The sequence below is a fragment of the Plectropomus leopardus genome, chromosome 21 (genome assembly GCF_026936395.1).
Source record: "Plectropomus leopardus strain MGB_pleo_1.0 chromosome 21, ASM2693639v1, whole genome shotgun sequence".
Taxonomy (NCBI): Eukaryota; Metazoa; Chordata; class Actinopteri; order Perciformes; family Serranidae; genus Plectropomus; species Plectropomus leopardus.
In genome coordinates, this window is record NC_142196.1 from 26,450,193 (window position 1) to 26,463,232 (window position 13,040).

General features: G+C 37.8%; 1 protein-coding gene across 2 annotated transcripts in view; it reads left to right on the top strand.

Annotated features, from left to right (window-relative positions):
• Positions 1 to 12,663, top strand: part of pld1b (phospholipase D1b) — a 48,619-nt gene extending 35,956 nt beyond the window's left edge. For both annotated transcript variants that reach the window (XM_088071763.1, XM_088071764.1), the window contains exons 22-26: positions 522 to 571; positions 2,060 to 2,194; positions 3,776 to 3,929; positions 4,889 to 5,006; positions 5,749 to 12,663. In XM_088071763.1, the coding sequence (XP_087927889.1) occupies positions 522 to 571; positions 2,060 to 2,194; positions 3,776 to 3,929; positions 4,889 to 5,006; positions 5,749 to 5,973 (682 nt within the window). In that variant the 3' untranslated portion in view covers positions 5,974 to 12,663. The remainder of the gene's footprint in view (positions 1 to 521; positions 572 to 2,059; positions 2,195 to 3,775; positions 3,930 to 4,888; positions 5,007 to 5,748) is intronic.
• The last annotated feature ends 377 nt before the right edge of the window (positions 12,664 to 13,040 follow it).

The window sequence follows — 13,040 nt, forward strand, 5'->3', positions numbered from 1 at the left end:
CCTGAGGCTGACACTCATTGTCTCACCTGCATTCTTGAGTCAACACTCGGAGCTCCTCATGCAAACACAGTGACACACATACACACACACACACACACACACACACACACACACACACACCTGTAACACTGTGAGGAATGTGGCTCTGCAACTCATCCACCTCTAAGTCCCTCTCTATGTCCCTGTCTCTGTGTCCCTCTCTCTCCCTCTGTATGTCCTTCCCTCTCTCTGTCTCTCTCTCTGTCCCTTTTTATGTCCCTCTTAATGTCCCTCTCTTTGTCTACCTCTCTGTCTCTCTCTGTCCCTCGCTTTGTCCACCTCTGTCCCTCTCTCTGTCCATTTTTATGCCCATCTGTATGTCCCTCTGTCCACCTCTTTGTCCCTCTGTATGCCCCTTTGCGTGCCCATCTGTCTGTCCCTCTCTCTGTCCACCTCTCTGTCTTTCTGTATGTCCCTCTCTCTGTGTCCCTCTCTCTGTGTCCCTCTCTCTGTCCCTCTGTATGTCCCTCGTCTCCCTGCAGGACCATGAACAGAGGAGACCACTCCATCATCTCCCAGGCGAGGAGAGAGAGTAAGTCAGAGACATTTTTAACCTCGTGTTGACACTGTTGGACTTTGAGCTTGTTGGACTGAGCTGAAGACATGAGCTGTATGTGCAGCTGTAACCTGCAGTGTTGGACAAAGTATTTAGATCCTTTACTGTAGTAAAAGTACAAACACCACACTGTAAAAATACTCCATTGCAGTAAAAGTCCTGAGTTAAAAATAATACTTTGGTAAAAACTATGTAGGAAGTTTTAGTTAAAGTATAAAAACCTGTAACTGTTTTACAACCAGTTTTTTTTTGTTTTTGTTTTTTATAACTATTATTCATGTATTTGCGGCGGCCCACCATGACAACATCCGCCACCACGTATTCGTTTTTGGAGCTGAACAGGCTACTGTTCAGTTGTTTGTCACGGCTCACTCTCGGAGCGCAGAGCGTACTCTGGGCACAAACGGAGCAGCAGAACACAGGCGCAGTGAAAGTCAATCTTAACCATTCATTTAAAGGTTACATAAAAATCTAAGACTTAAAAGTATATCTGTGTAAATCATGTACACTTACACTATCTACAGATTTAATACTGCAAACACAGATCTATATTCAACCCACTCCGGCTGATCCCTGCTGTATTTTTTATGATCCACACTGTCGGAGTTTGGCGTCGTACATATTATATTTTTGGATTTACATCTTATTTGCACGTTATTGTTATCTGGACTTTATATTTGCACTCGTCCTCACTTTGCACTGCAGCTGCTGCACAGCGGTCTCCCTCCAGATAAGTTCAGTTTTATCTTATTTGTACTCCGTAAAGCCGCTCTGCTGGAAAAATAAACCTCCATATGTGCAGCTGGAGGGCACATACAGGGCATATACATATACACTGTAATGTAAGGATCATTTACTAAACATTTGATTGAGTCTGTCATTAAAACTCAAGAGAAAAAAAGAAAAAAAAACACGCCTGAACCCCAATTTTGCCCCAAATGCACACACACGAGATCACACACACGTGAAATAACATGCAGGAGCCAAAAACATAAACACTGCACGCATCTGCGCTCTGCTTTTATGTATTTTTAGAGAAGCAATGTCTTTAATTTCTGCCCTTTTTTCATGTTTTACTCCATCAATGTCAAATCACTTAAACTTTGCCTCACTGCCAAATCTTTTAAAGCCGTGCTTCTCAACGTTTTTTCAGTCATGCTCCACTTTGCACAAAATGTGTGCCATGTGCAAGAACACAGACACAATTATCAAAAAATTAAGAATAAAAAGTGCATAAAATAATGTATGTAATGTAGATAAATGGCATATTAAAACATAAAATTTACAGAAAAATTATGAAACAAAATATTTTAATGTCATTAATCAACTGTCGTCTCCCCCTTTAATAAAAAGGGGCTTACGCTGTCGTTAATGTCCCGATTTTAGTGATTTTAGGAACTTCATTTGTCAAAGGAGACACTAAACAGTAACCTTTGTCTCTGACTGGTTGTTTGTGGTTCCCAGTGGGAGACAACTGGATAAACTACATCTCCATCGCTGGTTTGAGGACGCACGCTGACCTGGAGGGGAAGCTGGTCAGCGAGCTCATCTACGTGCACAGCAAGATGCTCATCGCCGACGACAACACCGTCATCATCGGTAAATCATCTTCCTCACACTGTTTTTGTTTGTTTTTGTGCCCGCCGCTTCGCTCTCCTCCCAGCAGACGTTTATCTGATGTCGATATCGCAGCTTGAGTTTCTCACGAGATCACAGGATGACAGATGTAATGAAATATACACTGAACTCCGCATGTATAATAGAGGAGCCAGAAACAGGAGCCGCAGAGAGAGACGGCCTCGCCGTTTATATCAGAGAGGAAAAATAACCCAAAATGTTACCAATCAGAAGTCATGAGGTGGGCTGTGGTGAGGTTTCAGTTTCCACTGAAGCCACTTGGGCTAAAAATAACCCGAACGCTGCGACAGGAAAGGGAGGCGCTGCAGATGAAAGCAGCCACAGGCTGGCTGAGTTTCCTAAATGTCATCATTTTTGTGATTTGGCGCTTAAACTGAGGCTCCACAAAACAATTTGACTTGTGACCTCTTTAACTGAAGCTACCTGATGCGTCTTCATGAGGGATTTTCACTCCTCAGGTTTGATTTGTTTTTCCTGCAGAGCGAAAACTGTCACGACTTCACGTGAAAAACTCTTATCGGAGAAAAAATCATTTGAAGTAATTAGGTTTTATTTTCACTCAGTTAACCCTGTCAGACCTGAGCAAATTGGTTTGATTTCTTTGCAAAACATGCAGAGAAGGCAATGAGAAACTTAACAAAAAAATGGCCCAAAAATGAATGAAAATTTAGTCAAAACATTTACTATAAAATTACCTAAAAATAATCAAAAAAGAAAAGTAAAAAACAAAACCAAACAAGAGGATGGAACAGAAAAAAAAGAAAAACATATAACTGCACCAGAATTTTAAATATGTGATTACAATAATTATAAATATAGGTTTCTTTTCATGTTTCCCTTGTTTTTGGATGATTTTCTAATAATCCCTCATTTTTTAAAACTAAATTTCAGGTCTTTTTCCCTTCTTGTTTTTTAAGAAATCAAAGCCATTTGCTCTGGTTTGAGAGGGTTATATGGCTTTTAAATATAAGTAAAAATATGAATAAAAAAGCTTTTGAATTTTAGTGATTTCTTTCAAAGGCTGAAGAAGACAATGAACAACTGAACAAGACAAAAAAGAAATGAGGAAGAATTTGCAGGAAATAAGGAAGAAATTACAAGAAAATAACCTGAAAATTGGCAAAAAAAGAAAATCCAACAACAAAATGACCCCTCGAACGCACTGAAAACTGAAAAGAATATTTGTTTTTTGACACATAATTTAAAACCATACTTATAATAACTTTAAAAAACCTGGTTTTCAGACCAGCAGTTTATTCGTTTAAATTTGTCCTATTCTTAAGAAGTTTGCAGTTTCTTGTCACCTTTTTTTACTTATTTCTTGCAATTTGTAGGGAATTTTGTGCATGGCCTGTTCCCCATGTTTCTGACAGAAATCAAAGCAGTATGCACAGGTTTTAAAGGGTTAAATAACTAAGAAAACTGATGTGCATCCAGGTTGCAAAGGGTTAAAGAGTGTGAACTGCAGTCTGATGTCAGGTGTTGCAGCTCCGCCTGCTGGCGGACTTTATGATCTCACTCTTCTTCTTTGTGGCTCTGCAGGTTCTGCAAACATCAACGACCGGAGCATGCTGGGAAAGAGGGACAGCGAGGTGGCGGTGATCGTGGAGGACTCGGAGACGGTGACCTCGGTGATGGACGGGCGGGAGTACCAAGCCGGGAAATACGCCCTGCAGCTCCGCCTTGAGTGCTTCAAGTACGGAAACATCATAAATCCTTGTTTGTTTGTTTATTTATTTTATTTTATTTTATTTGCTTTTATTTTATTATTTATATTTTATGTATGTATTTATTTATTTATTTATTTATTCATTCATTTATTTATTTTATTATATTTATTTTATTATATTTATTTTTTAATTTATTTATTTTGTGAACATGTTTACATGATTTATTTGTGTAAATTACAGTTAAAAAGACTTAAAAAGGCGAAATAAGAGAAAAGTTGCATTGAGTTTTTATTAGTATGCAGCAATGATGCTTTAATTTAAGGATATTTTTTTGTAAGAAAGCCTTTTAATTTGGTTGCACAAGTCTTAATTTTCAGTTTAAAACATGCCTTTAAATCAGCTGTCTCTTGATCAAGATTTAAAATTAAGCAACATAGTAAAGCTTAAATTTAAATGTAATTTTATCATGTGAGTCAAAAATGATTTTATAAAGTCTTTGTCTCTTTAATAATAATATTCAGAACCATAAAAATGTATTTATATTGAATTTTTCTTAATAAAGGTTACAAAGTGTTACACAGTGGCTCACAGTATTTAGGGTCCTCACTGTATAAATATCTGATGAAAACTGTATAAAACCCCAAATCTAAGGGGTTGGAAACGGTTTCCAATCTAAAAAGACTGGAAACCGCAAGGTTGCCGGTTTCCAATCTGTGGTTCAGGACCCCTCATATGGTCACAAGATAAATTTTAGGGGTCATAAATCAATAAATGGCATAAAAAAATGTCCTACTTTTTTTTCACTTTTTTTTCAGTTCTGCAACAATCAGCATTTAAAAAGACGCCTCCTTTGTCTTAAAGTCGTTCATTTTACTTCTTTATTCTGTGTAAATTTCATCATCACGACTGCGTCTTGTTGCCAAATATCTCAGCTCGCCGTTTCCTGCAGCGTTTCAGCATTTCACTCTCTCGCTCTCTGTCTCAGGACGATTTTGGGCGCTAACAAAGACCCCTCCATCGATGTGTCGGATCCCGTCAGCGACCAGTTCTACAAGGAGGTCTGGATGGCGACGTGCGCTCGCAACGCCACCATTTACCAGAAGGTCAGTGTGATCACACGTCTGCTGCGCTCTGTTACGTTTACATTCACCAAAGTCTTTTAATTGCCTAAAAAAAATATATATACATATATATATTGTTTATGACCTGTGTATTTAATTTTTTTTAAGCTGTTTGTAACTCTTTATTTTGAAAAGCATCATGTTGGCCGAGTCACTAATCGCTTTTATTTCTTTGATTTTTATCCACCAAATTATTTTAATCAGCTTTAAAAAAAAACTATAGTTTTATGATTTGTTTGATTAATTTTGTTGCACTCTGAAGCAATAAAGATTATTATTGTTATTATCATCATTTTTTTTTCTTTTTTTGGGGGCGACCTTTTCTTACTTATCTGTTATTTACTGCTGCTTAGATTATTATTATTATTGCTGTTGTTGTTATTATTGTTGTTGTTGTTATTATTATTATCAGTATCTTTATCTTTTTTTCTTAATAAGGGAGGACCTTTTCTTGCATTATTATTATTATTATTAATGATAATAATAATTAAAATTGAAAGATTATTGTTGAGTTCAGGACTTCTGCAGACACTGTTAATTCTTGACAAACAGATGGATAGATACAGTAAATGTTCATTAAACCTGCATAAAAGTCACTTAAATGGAAAATTTGTCTCTAAAATGTGTCATCAGAAATTCATCAACAGAATCAAAACACAGAAAATTTCTTAACAAATGAATTCAGGAGTCGAATTTAAACCGCGGTTCTCTCTCTGTCCTCCAGGTTTTCCGCTGTCTGCCGTCCAGCGACGTCCGAAACATCCTGGAGCTGGAGGGCTACCTGGCCAAGGAGGGCCTGGCCTCGGAGGACCCGGCCCGCGCTCACGAGGAGCTGAAGAAGATCCGCGGCTTCGTGGTCACGTTTCCGCTCCAGTTCCTGAGCGAGCAGAACCTGCTGCCTCCCATCGGCTCCAAGGAGGCCATGGTGCCCATGGAGGTCTGGACCTGAGGCGGAGGGACCCGCGTGTGCGTCCTTGTGTTCACGCGCAGCACGTGGAGGCCTCGCAGGTCGCTCGCTGCTGCCAGTTTGGAGGTCAGAGAGGCTGAAATCAGCTGAGCAGACTTTCTAAAATCATGTTCCAGAAACAGCTGAGAAAAGCATCTGATCATGTCTGTCCTGTGGCTCTCAGTCACATGTTCGAGAGTCACTTAACCCTTTAAGACCTGGATTGGACGTTTCCTTGTGCAGCATTCAGATACCTTTAACAAGCATTTTAAGATCTGAGAAAACTGGGAACTTAAGTAAAACTTAAGTAGTAACTTGAAAAATATGTCACATAAATGCAAAAAGGAGGTGAAAAAAATGACCAACAATTAGCTGTACTATAAAAGATAAAATAAAAAAACAGGGAAATTAAGAAAACCTCTATTAGTCACTCCTAAATTATATATTTAAAATTATGTAACAGAAAAAATATATATTTAAAACTTTATGAAGATCATTTTCTTGTCCGTTTTTGTTTTATTTATTTATATATATTTTTTGCTTTCAGGTAATTTCGTTGTTTATTTCTTAAAAATTTTTGGGCCATTTCTTGTAAAGTTCCTCGTCGCCTTTTTTCTGAGTTTTTGAAAGAAATCAAGTTTGCACGGGCCTCACAGGGTTAAGGGGTTCCCAACCTCTGGTCTGCACACCGTTAATGGCCATTTGAACATGTGAGGAAACAAAAAAAGCTGAGTAATGATTCTTATTCAGCGTGTTTGCTAAAACCTGGAGTCGGGCGCATATTTCTGCATCTTTGTCTCACCAGCAACATCGTTAAACCTGACTGAAGTCCAAAAAGAAAAGCTGCTGCAGGCGGGAGAGATAAAACCAAAAAAAAAAACAATTGCAAGGAAATAAGTTGGTATTATAAAGTTTCTGTAAACCACTGATACATGGTTGCAAATATTTCTGTAGCAGAAACGCTGAAACTACTTTGAATCTTTAAGTTTCGACAACACTGTGGTTAACTTTTGGTTAGATTTGGGCACAAAAAAACACTCGGTTATGTTAAGGGGAAGAAAATCACGTTTTGGCTTAAAATGCTGGGTTTTCTTGGTGCTACCCCAGCAGGAAATTAAGTAATATTTTGATAAAAAATAAATAAATAGATAAGATAAAATAAATTAATTAAAAAAACGTAAAAAATTGTGGCACTATTAGCGTTAGGAAACACCAACGGATCCCAAAAACAATGTTTGTAGCCTAAAAAGCCACCAGATACACAACAGTGTTTCGCAAAATCACAGCTAATGTTGTTTTTGTTCTTCGGCAGCGGTCTGAACTTCGGCAGGTGTCTCAGCCGTCCCCTCCTGCTCTCGCTGACAGAGTCACCTCGTGTTCTGCGTCACTTCAGAAACACGGATATGAAACTTGCAAATGCTTTTGTGGTTTGCAGAAACATTTAACACCAACTGTAGTTCACAAATGTGGTTATAAAATGCAAATGTGTGACCTAAATAGAGCTTTACATTTATGCCGGTTGTAATATGAAAATGATCCGCAGTGTTTTAGCTCATGCAGTGAATAATTAACCCTTTTGAAACCTGGATCGACATCGCTCTTTTTGAGCTGCATTAAGACGCCTTTCACAAATATTTCAGCCTCTGAAAACTGAGCAGATTTAATGGACTTCTTTCAAAAACACGAGAAAAAGGCAACGAGCAACTTTTTAAGAAATGTCCTGCAAAATGCAAAAACTTTAGAATAAAAAAAAACTTCCAAAAAGCTATAATAAAAATAATCATAATGATTTTAATATTATTATTATTTATTTCATGTTGTGTTACAAAACTGTTTCTTAAGCCATTCCCTTGTTTTTTTGTTTTTGTTTGTTACTCTTAGTTTTTTCTTTGTCCTTTTTTTGCTCATTTTCAGATCATTTTCTTGTAACTATTTTGTGTTTACTTTTTTTGCGCTAATTTCTGGGTCATTTTTTCTTAAGTTTCTTCTCTTCTTCTTTCCAGATTTTTGAAAGAAACCAAGCCAGTTTGCTCAGATTTTAAAGGGTTAAAGGAAAAGTACGTAATGTCATGTCTGCACATTGGCTCTCTCAGTCTTGATGAAATTGTATTTAAAAGAACAGGTCGACATAGTTTTAAATAAGTAACAAACACGAGCAGTACGATGATCTTGCAGACTGTAAAACGGTGGAATTATCGCCCAGACTGGCTCTTAAAAACATCCGTCAGTTTACACACAGACTTTGTGGTTCAGCTTCTGCTGTTACTGTGTTTTTGTGCAGTTTCTTATCAACATTTCGGCTGCGCTCACCTTCAGTTTGACCTCCAAAAATAGTATTTAATCTCTTTGTGATAGAGATGGGTCGTCTAACTGCTTGTTTCTTGGACCAGTTTTTAAGCAATGTGACCACAAACAATTTCTGCCCCCAAATTTTTCCTCTAAGATAACATTTGGGGTCACAGCTGCTGATAGAGAGCCAACGGGATTTAGCGAAGACGGATTTAGCAGCAGACTGAGAGGAAGAGGAAGATTTGTCTGTAAAACTGCAGCCAGAGTTAAAATTGTTCCCATTATTGAGGAGAAGAGAAAAAAAGTCAGTTCGCTGTCGTGTTTACGGCTTGAATTTGCAGCATTAGCAGCTAAAACGACCTCCAAAATGGCATCGGCTGTGGCTGTGAACGCAGCCTCTGTACCAGCAGTGCCGGTGGATGCACACGGAGAACAACACACAAGACGCGTAATCAGCGAAAAAGCTTGCAGAGCTGATATTTAAACACGTGCAACACACACACACAAACACACACATGCAGTCATGGAGGGAAGTGGACCAGCATTCGGAGCGTTGGACTCCGCAGTGCCTGACAAACCGGGCTCATGTTTACAGGAAGAAACGGAAAAAACAGACGTGATCAACGGTCCTCCTGCCCCCGTCACCACCGAGCTGTTAATCTATTATCTCCTTTTTTTTTTAAACAAACGGTTTCATTCTCTTAATGACACTATGCAACGTCCAGGGCCAGCGAACGCAGCTCTGACTCTTCTGAGTTTGAAAAAGACACTAAGAAAAGAGACTGATGGAGAAGAGGATGAAGAGCCAGGCGGACGTCTCCGGCTTTTTAATATTTATGTCAAACAGGAAATCACAAGTGCCAAAGATGACAGACTGTACGCTGTACATACGTTCATTCACATTCCTCATACTGTGGATTCTACATGAAGCCTTAAGTGACCTGTTTTTATGCTCTGATCTGGTCTCTGAAGCTCTTTTTGTGACGCTTTATTTTACTGGACTGTAATTCCCTCATGCTGACAAAGTTTTCTGGAAAAAAAAACTAATTGGTACTCAATACATAAAAAGGGGAAATGTGTTTTTTCTTTATTTATACCTAAAACTATAATGGGAAAGTTTTTTTGCACAGATTTCTCATGTTTGCATGTTCAGCTGATCTGCTGTACATCAACTAAATGACACTTTTAGCTGCTCAAAATTCAGAATTGAAAATGTGTACAAGTGGTAATCGTTTTCCAGGAAACTGTCAGGAAATTACAGACTGGAATAAAGCGTTGTTGTTCTTTATTTGAACAACATAACCCAGAGATTCATGCATGATAAACGTACTGTGATGCTGCATTTCATTTCATGTCAGGATGCAGGAATTCTTAAAGAAATTTCAGCTGCAAAATGACCATATATATGTCAAGTACTCGCCTTGTTAGGAAAAGTTTTTAGCAGCTGTGAGTGCAAATGTTATTACACCTTCAGCACTTTTTTCAGAGTTAAGATAAGAATTAGTGCATCTTTCATTGTAATAAAGTCAAATTTAAGTTTGAAAAATAATTCAAAAAGTTAAAGCCAATGATGTGCAGCCTTCACACTGTCAACTCATGAATTCAGATCATCAAAATCAGAATCTGTGAAACTCTGTAGTTTCTTAAACGGTCGTCTCTAGATTTATGGTGTCTGAAACGCAGCATCAGTATTGCTCAGTGTCTTCGTCGTTGGTCTGTGAGTGATGCATGACGCTGTTTTGTGCTATAAAACATGAGACAATAAGTGCAGCTGACAGCATGACAGCAGCTCGTTGCCATTAATCATAACAGGATAAAAACGCATGAACCCTGCGAGCTGAATGGTTGCCTTCAAAGCCATGGACATTATTACTGACGCGTGCCTGTCAACAGCCTGAAGCTTCTTCTACTGTTAATATTTACGGAAAATGGGACCTTAAATGTGCTCTTCTTTTTAATCTTCCTCTCTACCTCCCTGTGTTTCTACCTCCTGCTCCGCTGCATGTTTCTCGTCTTTGTGATGAACTCAGATTTTGAAAAATCAGGAATACTTGTACCCCCCCAGCAAAAAGAAAAATTAGCCAAGTAATCTGAAATTCAAGCAAAATGTTTAAATTTGCTGTCTGTGCAATACCAGCCTGTTTGCACCTGAAACAGAAAGTATTAAGACAACGAAAACAGATTCCACCTTTCAGAAATAGGATAACATCATCAGCGTAGAAGTTGATTTGGATGGGAATATTTTCTTGCATCTGAAACAACTGAATTAAAACCACAAATGTGGATGTAGGTATTTTTATTGATCAGGAACACAGACACGGATTCAGGTTTTGCTAACGCCTGACCCTTCGAGGTTGCGAAACACTGAGCTGTCCTGTCTTTTCTCTGTGTGGCTTTAAATCACTGTGTCTCTATGAAATGCACTATTTGCACAGACTGTTGTTTTTCTTGTGGCGACCCCTTAAATGATCTGCAGTACCACGTCATTCATGTGTCGGTTTTTTGTGAAATGATGGAATAAATAAATAATGTAATAATGAGTCATTAAAAAAAGATCTGGTCTTCATGACTTTAACTTCAGTTTGTCACTCAAAACGTGTCATTCATGGTGGAAAAAGTACTTTTACCCAAGTATTGTACTTAGGTATAATTTTTGAGTATTTTTTCATTGTCTGTTACTTCACACTTAAACTAATATTCAGAGGCAAATATTGTTCTTTTTACTCCACTACATTTTTAATAGTTAATTTACCAACACATTCTCATCCCAACATGTAACATGTTGACGCTTTGCAGCAGACTTCGGCGTCTACGTTTTAGGTATCCTTCTGTGACTGCTGCTACCGTGACGTCAACACAAGCACATGGTGGGATTTCACTGCACGTGGTTATATTTAGATAACAAAAGCATGGGACAAACACCGCCGGGTCGTCAGCCAACGTACGTGCTCGCACGAATGGTTATGTTTAGGCAAAAGGGCAGTACAGAACAAAAAACATCGCACTCAGGCGGAAAGCGAACACTGGACTCCTGCATAAAAGTCCAGGGTTTGTTGGACCTGCGTCCCCTATAGAGACGGACCTTTGCACACTGTTACCAGCACTGTTTCAGCGCCGGATCTGGATCTGGATCTGGATCTGGATCTTACGCTGAAAGCGCTGCACTTTTTTTATTTGATGACTTTGGAATGAAAACAGGTTGCTTTTGCTCCTGAACTGAAAAAAGAAAAAAAATGTAGGAATTGAAATGCTAACTGACTGAATAAATAAAATACAGAGGCTTTTGATTTGGTGTGGAGGGAGGCCACGTTAAAGGCTTTTTTTAAACGTTAGGTTTGATCAAGTTATTTTGTCACAGGTACATAAACAGAAAAAAAGAAAGATTTGCAGAAACAAATTAGAGAAAAAAATATTTGCACTCTCCAGTAATATAATATAACTACTTTTTTTTTTACATGAATGTATATTTTCTGCAGACTGTGCACAGTGTCCTCATCAAGAGGCATCAACTCAACCCACTGCACAATAACTAAACTGGATGTGAGTGTTTTTTATTGAAGCACACAAAAACACTGAATAAAAATCAACTTTGTTATATTCAGTATCTTTGTGCAAATATGCAATTGCAAATGATTCAGATCCAGAAGGAGATTAAAGGCCCCACAGGAATATTTCCATAAATGAAACACATTTTATCTGTCTGATGTGTCTGCGTCTTCATCACTCGTCTCCTCTCCGTTGTCCTCTTTAATCACTGAGTGTATTTCTGTCTCTTTGCTCAGGTTGTTTTTTATATCACGCTGTCACCACAATGAAAAACATGTCACTGATGCAAATGAAAACAGGTTTGTCCTCAGAAAACCTCCACGGTCTCAAATTCCTCCCACATTAAGTTCTCATCTGAGCCACAGGATGGCGCCACAGAAACACTGTTTCAATCTTACAGTGCCAAAACTATGTGGACACCCCTGCCTTTATCCTTAAATGCACTTTCAGTCTGTTTTTTTCTGGTTTGTTCCACACTTCTCAAGTCAAATGAAATGAAGCATTAATGCTGCAAAACACAGTGATATTTTAACTAAGATTTCAACTCTGTTTTGATTGTTTTTTCTTTTTCCTGTGTCTGCATGATGATGCTCCCGTGCACAAAACCAGCTCCATAAAGAAATAGTTTTACCATTTTGGTGTAAAAAAAAAAAAAAAGACCTCATGCCTGTCCAGCACCTTTTGGATGTACCTGAACACTGACTGTGAGCCATATCATCAAAATCTGTGTTGGACCTCATTGTGTTATGACCTGTTAACCCCTTGAAACCTGAGGAAATTGACTTGATTTCTTTCAAAAATATGGGAAGCAGGGAATAAGCAATTTAGGGGAAAAATGACACAGAAATTAATGAAAAATTTGTAAAAAAAAAAAAAAAAAAAGCAAGAAAATTAGCAAATAAATCAATAATTAATGTCCTCGCAAAAACAAAACAAACAAAAAACAAGAAGCTAAAGATAAAATAAAATACATTAAGAGAGAAATTAAGATAAGATAAAATAAACTAAAACATAGCTGTGTATTAAAAAATAAAATTCTAAATCTACTAGTTTCTTGTAATATTTTTATGTGAGTTTTATTTTTTATTTATTTATATTTTATTTTGTTTGTGAAGCACTTTATGTCTGTGAAAGGTGCTACATAAATAAACTGATGTCGATCCAGTTTTCAAAGGGTTAATCTCTCCGAGGTCATGTTTATTAGTTATCCCTGTGTTTCCTGTTTTATTTTGGTA